This window comes from Eurytemora carolleeae, unplaced genomic scaffold, assembly GCF_000591075.1.
Source record: "Eurytemora carolleeae unplaced genomic scaffold, Eaff_2.0 scaffold1578, whole genome shotgun sequence".
Classification (NCBI taxonomy): domain Eukaryota; kingdom Metazoa; phylum Arthropoda; class Copepoda; order Calanoida; family Temoridae; genus Eurytemora; species Eurytemora carolleeae.
In genome coordinates, this window is record NW_019398204.1 from 4,927 (window position 1) to 21,461 (window position 16,535).

Consider the following 16,535-nt stretch of genomic DNA (forward strand, 5'->3'; position numbering starts at 1 on the left):
CCCCCCCCCCCTGATACTCTACTACTACTCCAAAATATACTAACCTATACTAGATAAATCTGGATGCCATTCTCATGTACTATATAGCCTAAGGCCTTATACTCATCTCTCTGACTGTGTTCTATAATATAGAAAAGAACTCTTCAAAATCCTCAGTCTGGTTCCATGGTTTCCAACATGAAGTATTTAGTTTTCATTTGCATTTTTCTTCTTGCTGACTTTTCGTCAGCTTTTTTCGGGTACGTTATACAACTTATATAAAATATAGTATCTACTTATATAATTATAATATATAGAAAAACTATGAGAAAAGAATGTTGATTTTTTTCAGGGCTTAGCAAAAATGTTTTTTAAACGGAAATTTTTTTCTTTAATTTTGAAAACGAAACGTTTTGAATAAATTTTTTTTTAAATTGTTGCAAAACCGAAAAAATGTTTTTGGTTCAATATAGATTTTGGTTTTGTTTCTTTTTTTGCTTCAACACAAATAATGATTATTTATCAAATACGTTTGATTCAGTTTTTGCAATTTTTTTTCAGAAACTAATCATCTAATTCATCAGAAATGAATAAGAAAAGCATAAGAAATGGAAAAGAAATTCGAATAAGAAATAAATAAGAAATGAATAAGAAATGAATAAGAAATGAATAAGAAATGAATAAGAAATGAANTATATTTCTTGGTGGATATTTATTCTTTGGATACATTTCCTGGAAGATATTTATTCTTTGGATACTTTTCTTGGTGGATATTTATTCTTTAAATATATTTCTTGGTGGATATTTATTCTTTGGATACATTTCCTGGAAGATATTTATTCTTTGGATACTTTTCTTGGTGGATATTTATTCTTTAAATATATTTCTTGGTGGATATTTATTCTTTGGATACATTTCCTGGAAGATATTTATTCTTTGGATACTTTTCTTGGTGGATATTTATTCTTTAAATATATTTCTTGGTGGATATTTATTCTTTGGATACATTTCCTGGAAGATATTTATTCTTTGGATACTTTTCTTGGTGGATATTTATTCTTTAAATATATTTCTTGGTGGATATTTATTCTTTGGATACATTTCCTGGAAGATATTTATTCTTTGGATACTTTTCTTGGTGGATATTTATTCTTTAAATATATTTCTTGGTGGATATTTATTCTTTGGATACATTTCCTGGAAGATATTTATTCTTTGGATACTTTTCTTGGTGGATATTTATTCTTTAAATATATTTCTTGGTGGATATTTATTCTTTGGATACATTTCCTGGAAGATATTTATTCTTTGGATACATTTCTTGGTGGATATTTATTCCTTGTATACGTTTCTTGGTGGATATTTATTCTTTAAATATATTTCTTGGTGGATATTTATTCTTTGGATACATTTCCTGGAAGATATTTATTCTTTGGATACATTTCTTGGTGGATATTTATTCCTTGTATACGTTTCTTGGTGGATATTTATTCTTTAAATATATTTCTTGGTGGATATTTATTCTTTGGATACATTTCCTTGAAGATATTTATTCTTTGGATACATTTCGTGGTGGATATTTGTTCTTTGGATACATTTCTTGGTGGATATTAATTCTTTGGATACATTTTCTGGAAGATATTTATTCTTTGGATACATTTCTTGGTGGATATTTATTCTTTGGATACATTTCTTGGTGGATATTAATTCTTTGGATACATTTTCTGGAAGATATTTATTCTTTGGATACATTTTTTGGTGGATATTTTTTCTTTGGGTACGTTTCTTGGTAGATATTTATTCTTTGGATACATTTCCTTGTAGATATTTATTCTTTGGAACATTTCCTGGTAGAAATTTCTTCTTTGGATACATTTCTTGGTAGATATTTATTCTTTGGATACATTTCGTGGTGAATATTTGTTCTTTCGATACATTTATTGGAAAATATTTATTCTTTGAATACATTTTCTGAAAGATATTTATTCTTTGGATTAATTTCTTGGTGGATATTTATTCTTTGGATACATTTCTTAGTAGATATTTATTCTTTGGATACATTTCCTGGAAGATATTCACTCTTTGGATACATTTCTTGGAAGATATTTATTCTTCGTCTTTATTTAATAATTTAAAAAAATGGATACTTAAAACGTATCCACCCAAATGAACGAGTTTGAACGTCAACTCTGCGCCCAAACTCAGAAATTATACATCTTCAAAAGTTTTATATATCTCAAATGAATCCTAAAAAATTTATCCACAATACTACATTCTCAGTTCAACTACTTTAGATTGCCGGTCACTCCCTTTAAAAGAAAAGTCCAGTTAAAAGTTAAAAAGTCCTAAATTGGACACGCTACTCTATACAAATGGAGGGTCACTTGAGATTACGCCAACAGTCCCTTGAAAGGATTAAATAAGTCAAATAAGATAAAAAGATGATAAAGAAAAATCTGAAGTAACATTAAAGTAACCCTCCATGCAAAGATGACAATGCCCGATTGACAACGGTACCCTTGAAAGCTTTGCTTGAAGATCAATGTAAAATAGATTTTATAATTTTAAAAACTGATTATTTTCAATTGTGGTTTCCCTACCAAAGTACTATATACTTGATTAAATACTTTTAAACCGCAAAAAAAGACAATATTTTCCATATTTTTGATCAGATAAAGGTTTCAAGGGTACCATTGTGAATCGAGCATTGTCCTTCTTACATGGAGGGCCACTTGAAAGTATGCTTACAGTCCCTTTAATATTTTTTTAGGAGAAGTTCTGCACTAATCGGTTTCATACGATTGCCTATATTCGGACTTGGGGAAGTTTCATCCGGCGGAAGGTAACTTTTTTTGGACCTTTTCCCCAGCTGAATTTTGATGATAAAGCCCAAAATGTGATAGTATGCTTACTTCAAAGATAAGACCAATTTTGACACCAAAAAAGTTACCCTTGGATACTTTTTTACATTTTTATTTTAAAATTTTAAATTTTTTACAATTTTTTTTATTTTCTTCTTGTTCGTAATCTTTTAATTATATTCCCTTGGATATCATATATATATTTATATATTACACACTTTCTTTTTAAGTACACATTCTTTGTAATAAATGAAACATCGAAACATCGAAACATCGAAACATGACAGTTGGTGAAAAGTTTAAAATGTCTTCTTCCATATTTGTTAAGTTGTTTGAACCCCAAGAGAATAATATAAAAATTTTCATGCCAGCCATATTATAGAAAAATTGATTTCAAAGTAAAATATATTTGAGTAGAAGATTTTTTTTTAACTAAATGAACTGCAAAAAGTCTATAGTATCTAATACAGTATATGGAAGAAGACATTCAAAACTATTCACAAACTGTCATGTTTCGTGGGACACCCTGTAAGTAATCTTTTTTTTCAGATGTATGACAAAACAGGATGCATTATGTCAGATAGGAAGTAAGTTGATAAAACATTTTTTTCAAATTCATTAAAGGGAGTGTTCGCGAAAAATGAAAGGGGGTATAGGCTTAATGCGATAAAAAAGCGCTTTTGATCGCTACTAATCTGACTTCTATCTGTTGCGTCTATAAGGAGAAACTTGTTAAAGACGTCTCATACCGAATAACTTAGCGCCCATACAAATTGAGAAAATTGCAACATACGACTTAGACCGTAAAAAATCCATTTAATTTCAAACAAATCATTCAGATAGTACAACCTATAGTCATTGATTATCTTTCGCCATATTTGTATATAGTTTATATTTTACAATATTTTATATTATTAGAAAACGTTTTAACTGATTTCGAAAAATGTGAGTGGTCCGCGGCATTCTTAGATAGTTGCGCAAGCCGCAAGAGAAATAATCAAATTAAAAACAAATTAATCAAAAAATATTATAAAATATAAACTCTTAATAAATGTGGCGAAAGATAATCGATGACTATAGGTTGTAATATCTGAATGATTTGTTTTTAATTAAATTGATTTTTTACGGTCTAAGTCGTATGTTACAATTTTCTCAATTTGTATGGGCGCTGAGTTATTTGGTATGAGACGTCTTTAACAAGTTTCTCCTTATAGACGCAACAGATAGAAGTAAGATTAGTAGCGATCAAAAGCGCTTTTTCATCGCATTAAGCCTATACCCCCTTTCATTTTTCGCGAACACTCCCTTTAAATGAACATTTAAATACAGAGTGAGACCCATAAACCTCTGAAATAGGAAGACGACATTTTAGTCAGTTTTAATCTAGGTTTCCTGGGAGGAAGAAGAAACAACTGCAACGTACTGCAATGCGCAGAATGCTTAGATGACCTAGATTGTGCTTCCTGTTCACATTGTTATAACAATTTTTGCACTACCTGCCGGTCCAGTAACTACTGATATAAATTGAATTAGACTGTACGAAACACTGAAAGCCTCAAAGTCTGTCCAGTACAGTACTGTCCAGTACAGTACTGTCCAGTACAGTACTGTCCAGTACACAATTTTTTCAAACCAAACCAAACCAAATATTTTGTAATTTCTAGCGAAATGTTTGTAGTTTAGAAATACTTATGATAGTTCTATATTAAGAACACAATGCTAAAGTTCTTTAATAGAATTTTAACATTTAAATCAACCCAACATAATAAAAGTACATTGAAATATATAATGTTTAATCCAGGTTATCGTGTGTATTTAATGTGTACCAATTGATAGTAATTTTGCAATTTGAAGCAATAGAAATGTTACAATGTTCAATGAATACTTTAATGAACTTGAAACACATCAATTGTGCATTGTACACTGACCCAGTTTCCTCAATATTTTAATTGACAAGTTTGGTACAAATTTTTTGCTTTAAAGGGAGTGTTCGCGAAAAATGAAAGGGGGTATAGGCTTAATGCGATAAAAAAGCGCTTTAATTTAATTACAAACAAATCATTCAGATATTACAAACAGTAGTCATCGAATATTTTCGACGCATTCGTATATAGTTAATATTTCATAATATTTTTGATTTTGTTTTTTAAAAAATAATTTTCGCTGGCGCTGGCTTTTTGAACATTCCTGGAAAAAAAAAATGTCGTCTTCATTATCAAAAATCCTCGAAACAGAAATTAATGTTTTCAATAGTAACTCTCAGATCATGAAAAACACAAAATATTATGAAATATCAACTATTTACGAATGCGTCAAAAAATAATCGAGGACTATTGTTTGTAATATCTGAATGATTTGTTTGGAATTAAATTGATTTGTTTACGATCCGAGTTGAATATTGCATCTTTCTGAATTTGTATGGACACTACGTTTTTCGGTGTGAGTCGTTCTTAACAATTTTCTCCTTATATACGCAACAGATAAAAGTAAGATTAGTAGCGATCAAAAGCGCTTTTTTATGGCATTAAGCCTATACCCCCATTCATTTTTCGCGAAAACTCCCTTTAAGCTTCATCAAATGCAAAAAATTAATTATTATATTTTCTACCACAGTTTTTTGGATCCTGTATAATTGGTAAAATAAAAAATAAAAAATATTAAAGGAACTGTTTTTAAACAATAAATTCAAGCTAATAAATTTAACAAGCAGGTATTGATTATTTAAACTTTTTATGTTTTATGATTTAGATTTTTTATTAAACAGACAAAACATGAAAGTTTTTTTAACATTTATTTAGAATAATTTTAATTCCATAATACATTAATAGCACATAAATTTATTGGTAATATACAGCGAGATCTATAATTTGGTAATTTAATCGACTGCCTCTAAATACAGTAATTTAATCTACTTCCTCTATAGTTGGTTCTTTAGCTCCTTGTCTTGCTTGAGCTCCACAACTATCAGCTCCTCCTACTCCTCCTGCACCCCCCTGTCCGTACAGCTTAGATACAATCATCTTCAGACTATTCTCCAGCTCCTTCTGCTTCTCTGTGTACTCTTCCTTCTCTCCAAGCTGATTCCTATCCAACCAGGCCAGGGCAGAGTCCAGTTGATTCTTAGCATCAGAGATATCTGATGCAGAGAGCTTGGTTTTCACTTCATCTTGGTCAAAGGAGGCTTTCATGTTAAATATGTATGCTTCAAGTCCATTCTTAGCAGCAACCCTCTCCTTCTGTGCTTCATCTTCATCCTTGAACTTTTCAGCATCATTGACCATCCTTTCTATCTCCTCCTTGGACAGCCTTCCCTTATCATTGGTGATTGTGATCTTTTCCTGCTTCCCACTACCCTTCTCAGCAGCAGATACATTTAGGATACCATTAGCATCAACATCAAAGGTAACCTCAATCTGTGGAGTTCCTCGGGGTGCTGGTGGTATACCAGTCAGATCAAACTTACCCAGGAGATGATTATCCTTGGTCATTGTTCTTTCTCCCTCATAAACCTGTATTGTCACAGCTGGTTGATTATCACTGTATGTTGTGAAGATTTGAGTCTGTTTGGTTGGAATGGTTGTATTTCTCTTGATCAGAGCAGTCATAACTCCTCCAGCAGTTTCAATACCCATGGACAGAGGAGCAACATCAAGAAGCAGCAAATCTCCAACTTCACTGCTCTCATCTCCATTCAGAATAGCAGCTTGCACAGCTGCTCCATATGCAACAGCTTCATCAGGATTGATCGATTTATTTAGCTCCTTACCATTAAAGAAATCCTGAAGGAGTTTCTGAACTTTAGGAATCCTGGTACTACCTCCTACAAGAACCATCTCATCAATGGAGGATTTGTCAAGCTTGGAGTCTCTCAGTGCCTTCTCCACAGGTTCCAAGGTTCCCTTGAACAGGTCAGAACAGAGCTCTTCAAACCTTGCTCTAGTGATCGATGTGTAGAAATCAATTCCTTCAGCAAGAGAATCAATTTCTATATTTGCTTGAGCAGCTGAACTCAAGGTTCTCTTAGCTCTTTCACAAGCAGTTCTCAATCTTCTAAGTGCTCTCTTGTTTCCAGAAATATCCTTCTTATGCTTTCTCTTGAACTCCTGGATAAAGTGCTCAACCATCCTGTTGTCAAAGTCTTCTCCTCCTAGATGAGTATCGCCAGCAGTAGCTTTAACTTCAAATATTCCATCATCTATTGAAAGGATGGAAACATCAAAGGTTCCACCACCAAGATCAAAGATTAAAATATTCTTCTCACCCTTGGAGCTGCTCTTCTTGTCTAAACCATAAGCAATAGCTGCTGCGGTGGGTTCATTGATAATCCTAGTAATATTTAATCCAGCAATAACTCCAGCATCTTTGGTTGCTTGTCTTTGTGAATCATTAAAGTATGCTGGAACAGTAACAACAGCATCCTTGACCTGATAACCCAGGTATGCTTCAGCAGTCTCCTTCATCTTCACCAGGACCATAGCGCTCACTTCCTCAGGGGTAAACTGTTTGTTCTCATTCTTATACTCCACCTCAAGCTTAGGCTTACCTCCAATGTTCACAACCTTGAAGGGCCAGTGCTTCAAGTCAGCTTTAACAGTGTCATCATCAAACTTCCTGCCAATCAACCTCTTGGCATCAAAGATGGTATTGTTAGGGTTCATGGCAACCTGGTTCTTAGCAGCATCACCGATCAACCTCTCAGTGTCAGTAAATGCAACATAGCTAGGAGTGGTTCTGTTCCCCTGATCATTAGCGATGATTTCCACCTTTCCATGTTGGAAAACTCCTACACAGGAGTAGGTAGTACCAAGATCAATTCCAATAGCAGCGTGTTTCACCATTTTATATTCTAGCAGTAGTGTAAAACTTCCTTGTATTGTTTTCGCAAGTTTTAGATTTAAACTGATCGTAGAATAACGTTGTGTCTTTATATACTCAAGAAGAATTTTCTAGAATATTATCAAATACTCCTAGTGCATTAACTGCCCGTGAAGAATTTTCTAGAATATTTGCTCTTCTCTAATTGGTCGTTGAAGTAGAGTTGGCCTCTCATTGGTCGAGAGATATTGCGGCGGAGATTTGTAGATAAATTTTCTAGAATATTCTAGAACACTACCATTTTACAACAAGAGTTATTTCACAATGTTAAAAAAAGACTAAGGTCAAAGAACATTTTAGCTGTAAATCAAATATTATAGTATATTATTGTTAAAATTAGAATAATGATGAAAACACAATAAAATTGATACTGATTCATCAACTTATATGGACATAAGTTGCATCTCCTATACATCTAGTTTCACTACTTCACACTGAAATTTTTGTAATCTTTGAGTTTTATTTAAAGATCTTAAAAACAAACCAACTAGTTTTGTTTTTGCGCATAGAATTAGAATTAAAAAATATATTTTGTTACATATTTAAAATTCAAAACATTGATATTGAAAAACGTGTAATTAACTTTAGTTTGCCGTGATTTATTTTATTATTCTCATCAGAGCTTTAACTTTTCTTTATATCCAAGATAACACATTTTTAAAGTTTATTTTACTACACAGAAAAGAATAGAATACTTTATAGGTTCACTAAATAGATGAAACACAATTGAGAAAAAAAAACAGTTTAAAAATATTTTTCTTTTCATCTTTTACCGTCCAATCCATCCTTGATCTGGCCTAAATATACATATTAATATAGATATAGAAATAGATATATATTTATATAAAATAGATACAATAAAAAGTCAAGTGTTAAATACTTCTTTTCTGACATACATATAGATATTGATATATATAAATATGAATGGTGTATAGATAGATTTAGATATACCTAGATATAGATGCAGATGTAAATACAGATATAGATATAGATATAGATATAGATATTGATATTGAGATATATATAGATATAGATGTATATATCTATATATATATAGATATAAATATAGATATAAACTCAAAATTCAAATTCATATTCAGTTAATCTTTGGTCGAGTTAAAGGAAGGTATCACATTTGAAATCTGTTTATTTGTTTTCGTTTATATATTGTTACTTTTATCTTTTAATTCTTTTAAATCTTAAACATTTATTATTCAAGTTTCTTATTTTGTATGTTTTTTAGAATATGCCCTGAAGATGGTTAAATAAACCGAAAAGGAATTGAGTCTTTGCCACAAACTCTGGTTTTTAAATCCCTATATCTTAACAACCCAATGTTGTAGACCTTAGATATTTCAAATAATCAAAGTTTGAAATATCTAAGGTTTACATAATTGGGTTGTAGATATATAGGTATTAGAAAATTGGGATTTGTTGCAAAGACTCAATTCCTTTGGCAAAAAGAGTTTTTGTTTCACGGATCTGAGAGTATACCCCCTCCTGGAGTCCTTCTCCAGTAATTGCATTACTAGCGCATATATGCCAGGGCTTATCCAGAATACGCTCCAATCCTAGTAAATTCAGATGTATTTCATTCATTCATCCTTTCGTATATTCATTCACCTATTCACCTATCTATTCATTTATCTTTTTATGTATGCGTTACTAGTGCAAATATGCAGAATACACTCCACTCCATTAGTAAATTCATTTTTTAATTTATTCATTAATATTTTATTTTATTCATTTATTCATAAATTCGTATAAATTCATGAATTCATTTATTCATTTATTTATTAAATCGTTTATTTATTTATTCATTTATAACTTTCTTCTCATTTATTCATTACTTTCTTTAATCATTTGTATATTAATTCTTTTATTCCTTTCTTCATTTATTAATGAATTCATTTAAACAGCTTTTTTATTTATCTATATATTTATTTTTTGTTTTTTCTTACATGGAGTTTTTCTTTTACTGCTTTATTTTTTTGCAACCCGATGTCGTAGACGTCTTTTATTTTAAACAATGAATTATGTTGGAACAAATAGTTTAAGTTTAAAATATTTAAGATTTACACCATCAGATTCCAAAGGTTGGGGCAAAAACTCATTTTTATTATAATAATTGTTACTTCATAAATAAAATATAAATAAAAATACTGATCATGATCATTTTTATATTATCCTTAAATATTACAATTATTATTATTATCATATTATCATATTATCATTATCATTATCATTATCATTATCATATTATCATTATCATTATCATATTATCATTATCATTATCATTATCATATTATCATTATCATTATCATATTATCATTATCATTATCATTATCATTATCATTATCATATTATCATTATCATTATCATTATTTATTTACCAAGGGTCTGAGAAACTTTAACGCTCGACATAGAATCTCTCATGTCCATTTTGTTTGCAAAGAATAGGATTGGTAATCTTCTAGCCTGGATCTCAGGATGCTGAAATAAAATTTAATTAAGTTGTGCCAAGCAACACCAAAATCTATATTTCTAAAGCATTAATCTATGTTGTTTGGGTATCACTATGTTTGTATGACTCAGGAACCCCTCAAATATATTGATTAGATTAGCTGGGTTTAAAAAAATAAGTTTTGGTTTTTCGACTTCTATTCAATGATATTTCTTACGATGATAGGTATTTTCCCAAAGGCATTTTCCCAAGTGGCAACTTCCCAAATATTTCCCAAGCAGCAAGCTCCTAATGATGTCCTAGCTGCAGCGCGCGGCCCCCTACCCTGTTCTAGTCGCAGCGCTCGGTCCCCTCCGTTTAAATTGGCCAATTTTGCGGTGTGCCGAAACATTGCATAAATAAATAGATATTACTGTAGATGAATGTTTATCAGAGATGGATGGCAGATGTTACTACATATATTATTATAAATGCAAAAAAAATAATAATCAACAGTAAAGCTAATGAAGTTTAAAAAATATCTTTTCGAAATTTACAATTTTGCTGTCATTTTTAACTGAAAAAAAACATTCCTTTTTTTTTATAAAGTTTGCTTATAGAGTCGAGATAACTATTTGGAACTTTTAGACAGTTGTAAGTTGTATTTCTAGACTGGGAAACATATAGTAAACAATCAAATCATAACATCCAGACATAAATTAACATGATGCAAAAGGTTGGGTTGTATAATAGAAAGCTGACAAGTGGGAAAATAAAAATCAGCTGATTTGATGTATTTATTCTGAAAAAGGCGTTTGTAGGTTTATTAAGTTGGTAAAACATGAGGGGAAAGCCTGGGAGCGGGGGAAGACAGGCGGCCAAGCCATTTTTCCCTTCCATGCCACATATTAGCTTTTTTGTCTTCCGGCAGTCATAAGCTACAACCATACAGTCTTCCATGTCAGCAGTTTAAAATGTCAAAGAATTACATCCTCATGTTTCAAAGATATAGTGATTAGAAAATTACAGCTGAAGTCAAATAATCCTTAATGCCAAACAAAGGAATTGCGTGAATTGAGTCTTTTCACAATCTCATATATCTTTGCAACCTGATGGTATAAATATTTTATATTTCAGATTAAGCTTAGATCATGCGATTAAGTGAACAGAGCTGTAAACTTTAGAATTGTGGATATCGAGATCAATGCTTGAGCTCAGCTTTTCATTCATCTTCAGACTTATTTAATCTTACGTTAACAAACGGGAAATTATCTAAACTGCAACAAATCAGAGTGTTGATTGTAGAAACCGAACAGCCTATCAGAAGCCAAGAAACTTCCAAGTTTTTGTGCATAATGAATGAAAGAACTCTTATTGGTCCAAAGACATATCACAAAGAGAGGATTAAGCTAAAAATCATAAGTGTCGGCGGTGGATATCGAGATTTGGCAATCAGGATTAAGGGTTTCCAATACAAGAGTTGTCAGCTCAGAATTCATAGTTTGAAAAATCTAAGGTTTACGACATTGAGTTGCAAAGAAATACCGTTTGAAAAATCAGAGTTTGCAACAAAGACTTATGATTCCTTTTTATTCATATTTTAAACTTTCTCCCTCCTGCTTGTCCAATCAAGATACAGACTTATTCGTGAATTTGAAAGACTTAAGTTAGTTTATTTAAAAGATTTAAATTAGTGTATTTGAAAGACTTAAATCAGTGTAATTAAAAAAGGATTTTTAAAAAAAACATGATGAAATTAAGAATTGAATTCTCTTTTATTTCTCAATTGAATTGGACAATTGTGCGGAAACACTTTATAACCTACATAAACTAAATACGAAGCATAAGACATTCACTGTTTTGACTTCAGATGCGATAAAAGAATTGATAGTTTTATCTATAAATGCAGTAAATCCAATAAAGAATAAAAACATCTAAATTTTACATCTACAATTATAAAATGTTATTTTAATTACTGGAAGAAAATACATTATATCACTCTAATTAAACAGGCGGGGGGGGGGGGGCGTTTGGCCCCCCCTCTAAACTTCTTTTGTACTAGCACGTATATTTTTGACACTATCACCGTGAAATTGATTGACTTTTAATGAATAGAAATTTAAAGGATTTTTTGTAAATTTTTTTATGCATATGTTAGGTGTACAGGAGCGGTAAAAAGTCCGGTCTGTGTAAAAAAAAAATCTAAAATAGTCCATAACTTTTTTTATGACTAAAGCTACAGATCTAAAAACTATATTTCTAAAAGTCCGTGAAAAATGGATGTAATGTGTCACACTTTGATATTTGTTTCATACAAAAAAAATATTTTTTAACCTTTTCTTGGCATTTTTTTCAACCCTCTCTAGCACCCAAACTACATACGTTATCGTTCTAATTTTTTTTTTCAATGAGCTGGCCTTGAAACATTGGGCTTATAGGAACATGCATTTTAAGTACCCTATTTCTATTCTCTATGGCTTTTTACTAGGGGGGGGGGCGTTTCATGTTCATGTTTTAAACCAAACTATAGAGTTGAATATTAATAACTGTTACAGTTATTATTGCATATATATCAATAGAATGAAGACAACTTTTGATTTTAATTTTGATTATATCAAGCTGTTAAACAGTATGAAATAAATGATATGTCAGAAGAACCTCTCAATCTGATTTGTTCAATAAAGCGTTAAAGGGTATCCTTCTCAAGATTCTTGAAAAGTTGATTATTTGAAAATATTTGATCTAACCTGCCTATTAGGCTATTCATCCAATGGCACTAATTCACTAATTCATCCCTGGCTACGAGTAAATTAGCCAATTGTGCCGAAGCACATACATAAACTACGCTAAATTCGGGCACTGCCTTATATAGAGACCATGAGGTAATAATTAATATTTATATTAATATTTTACATGTAATACATGCAATAAACAAAATCATCAATTGTGAATTCAGTAAAGAATAAAAAAAACGTCTAAAATTTACATTTGAAACTTCTGCGCCGGATTACAATCCTGCGAATTCGTTTCTCTTAGTATAGCAACTTTTGATACATAAGCTTCATCTAAAATTGTCAGGCATATTCCCTTTTGAACTTTAAAACGCGCCTGGTACGAGTGAGCGCAAAATGAATCGAGAGCTCGTGAAGGAGCGGTGGACGAGCAGAGCGCGGCACCAAGTTTTCATCGGGCCCTGTAAGGCCTTTAAGACTTCACTTCCATTGGATCCGGCGAAATAGTAACTTTAAACTTATATTTCAGATAAAAATGCAGAATGAGAACTGTCCGACTGGAGAGCTCTCATACGAAATTGTATAAATTCTAAAAGGTTGAATTTATATAATTCTTACAAACTTTGCAATTTAGCAATTTTGTAATGTTATCTTTATACTGGAAGAAATACATTATATCTCTCTCTCATTAATAAGTTCATTAAGTGAGAAGCGAGAACTCTAGCGGTAATATTTGGAACTTAAGACCTTAAGGTTGTGAGATGAAAGTAGAAATAACTTGATTAACTGGCTTTGCCTGAAGCGTATACACTTTAGGCTCAACGTTAGTTTGGGTGTATATGTTGGGGGGGGGGTGCCTAGAAATCTGAGAAGCGGGAAAATAAAAACGCAACTGCCTGGGCGCGTTTTGGATCATATCAGAAATTTCTATACTTCGGAAACTTGTAATAAATATAAATTGTAAACTGAGTATAGTAGTATTAAATTAATAAAAGTTGTTCCTAAAATTAAACTAGAGAAGCTACACGGTCACAAGTTTGAACCGGTTTTGTGTCATAACTTTTACTTTCTAGATTGCAGTGAACTATTTCTCAAGAGTTGTTCTAACCTGTAGGAGCATATCTAATTCATCCTTGGCAACAACCATCCTCAGTCTGTCACTAGAGTCAACCACATAAAAGAAATCTTAATAAATATCTAGAATTTTCTAAAAGTATTTAACGTAAAAGACAAAAAAAGTTTCTATCCGCAACTTATATTCGAGAAAGTTCGTAAGTCTCCTCCTCCCGCCCCGCAAACCCATCGACCAATCAGAGGCGTGCATTTTTTCCTCGACCAATCACAGGCAATGAGGTAATCCAGAACATTCGGATTGGGGTATTTACGTATACTGATTTGCTGAAACTTCTGTAATATTCTAGAAATTTCTTTACTGGTATAAGATTTCCCACCAGACCACTTAAGCTCAGTTAAAACTGAACACTTAAAGCTACCTAATACTAAAGTTAAAATATTTTCAACACTATTAAAGCAAAATGGTGAAACACGCTGCTATTGGAATTGATCTTGGTACTACCTACTCCTGTGTAGGAGTTTTCCAACATGGAAAGGTGGAAATCATAGCTAATGATCAGGGGAACAGAACTACTCCTAGCTATGTTGCATTTACTGACACTGAGAGGTTGATTGGTGATGCTGCTAAGAACCAGGTTGCCATGAACCCTAACAATACCATCTTTGATGCCAAGAGGTTGATTGGCAGGAAGTTTGATGATGACACAGTTAAAGCTGACTTGAAGCACTGGCCCTTCAAGGTTGTGAACATTGGAGGTAAGCCTAAGCTTGAGGTGGAGTATAAGAATGAGAACAAACAGTTTACCCCTGAGGAAGTGAGCGCTATGGTCCTGGTGAAGATGAAGGAGACTGCTGAAGCATACCTGGGTTATCAGGTCAAGGATGCTGTTGTTACTGTTCCAGCATACTTTAATGATTCACAAAGACAAGCAACCAAAGATGCTGGAGTTATTGCTGGATTAAATATTACTAGGATTATCAATGAACCCACTGCAGCAGCTATTGCTTATGGTTTGGACAAGAAGAGCAGCTCTAAGGGAGAGAAGAATATTCTCATCTTTGATCTTGGTGGTGGAACCTTTGATGTTTCTATCCTTTCAATAGATGATGGAATATTTGAAGTTAAAGCTACTGCTGGAGATACTCATCTAGGAGGAGAAGACTTTGACAACAGGATGGTTGAGCACTTTATCCAGGAGTTCAAGAGAAAGCATAAGAAGGATATTTCTGGAAACAAGAGAGCACTTAGAAGATTGAGAACTGCTTGTGAAAGAGCCAAAAGAACCTTGAGTTCAGCTGCTCAAGCAAATATAGAAATTGATTCTCTTGCTGAAGGAATTGATTTCTACACATCAATCACTAGAGCAAGGTTTGAAGAGCTCTGTTCTGACCTGTTCAAGGGAACCTTGGAACCTGTGGAGAAGGCACTGAGAGACTCCAAGCTTGACAAATCCTCTATTGATGAGATGGTTCTTGTAGGAGGTAGTACCAGGATTCCCAAAGTTCAGAAACTCCTTCAGGATTTCTTTAATGGTAAGGAGCTAAATAAATCGATCAATCCTGATGAAGCTGTTGCATATGGAGCAGCTGTGCAAGCTGCTATTCTGAATGGAGATGAGAGCAGTGAAGTTGGAGATTTGCTGCTTCTTGATGTTGCTCCTCTGTCCATGGGTATTGAAACTGCTGGAGGAGTTATGACTGCTCTGATCAAGAGAAATACAACCATTCCAACCAAACAGACTCAAATCTTCACAACATACAGTGATAACCAACCAGCTGTGACAATACAGGTTTATGAGGGAGAAAGAACAATGACCAAGGATAATCATCTCCTAGGTAAGTTTGATCTGACTGGTATACCACCAGCTCCCCGAGGAACTCCACAGATTGAGGTTACTTTTGATATTGATGCTAATGGTATCCTAAATGTATCTGCTGCTGAGAAGGGTAGTGGGAAGCAGGAAAAGATCACAATCACCAATGACAAGGGAAGGCTGTCCAAGGAGGAGATAGAAAGGATGGTCAATGATGCTGAAAAGTTCAAGGATGAAGATGAAGCACAGAAGGAGAGGGTTGCTGCTAAGAATGGACTTGAAGCATACATATTTAACATGAAAGCCACCCTTGACCAAGATGAAGTGAAAACCAAGCTCTCTGCATCAGATATCTCTGATGCTAAGAATCAACTGGACTCTGCCCTGGCCTGGTTGGATAGGAATCAGCTTGGAGAGAAGGAGGAGTACACAGAGAAGCAGAAGGAGCTGGAGAATAGTCTGAAGATGATTGTATCTAAGCTGTATGGACAAGGGGGTGCAGGAGGAGTAGGAGGAGCTGATAATTGTGGAGCTCAAGCCAGGGAAGGAGCTAAAGGACCAACTATAGAGGAAGTGGATTAAATCACTTTGTATTACAATCAGTAAACTTATGTGATATTAATGTATTAAGTAATTTAAGTTATTAATAAAATTTCAAAAATATTAAATGTTTCATTTGACTTTGGAAATCCTGAAAAAAAAACAATAGGAGGTTAAAGACAGTTTAGGTTTGATTATTGACTGAGCTATAAAATGA

The 16,535-nt window shown here is 32.7% G+C and overlaps 2 protein-coding genes and 1 long non-coding RNA gene across 3 annotated transcripts in view; 2 read left to right on the forward strand and 1 right to left on the reverse strand.

Annotated features, from left to right (window-relative positions):
- Positions 1–4,626, forward strand: part of LOC111717008 (uncharacterized) — a 7,959-nt gene extending 3,333 nt beyond the window's left edge. The window contains exons 2-4 of the long non-coding RNA XR_002768645.1: positions 2,750–2,821; positions 3,390–3,427; positions 4,228–4,626. This is a non-coding gene — a long non-coding RNA (uncharacterized LOC111717008). The remainder of the gene's footprint in view (positions 1–2,749; positions 2,822–3,389; positions 3,428–4,227) is intronic.
- Positions 4,627–5,614: 988 nt separating this feature from the next.
- LOC111717007 (heat shock 70 kDa protein 1) lies at positions 5,615–7,735 on the reverse strand. Its single transcript, XM_023492521.1, has one exon. The coding sequence runs from the start codon at positions 7,676–7,678 to the stop codon at positions 5,744–5,746; it is 1,935 nt and encodes a 644-aa protein (XP_023348289.1). The 5' UTR covers positions 7,679–7,735; the 3' UTR covers positions 5,615–5,743.
- A 6,612-nt stretch (positions 7,736–14,347) lies between these two features.
- Positions 14,348–16,446, forward strand: LOC111717003 (heat shock 70 kDa protein 1). The gene has a single exon (XM_023492516.1). It carries the CDS (start codon positions 14,426–14,428, stop codon positions 16,358–16,360), a length of 1,935 nt encoding a protein of 644 aa, XP_023348284.1. The 5' UTR covers positions 14,348–14,425; the 3' UTR covers positions 16,361–16,446.
- Positions 16,447–16,535: the final 89 nt, after the last annotated feature.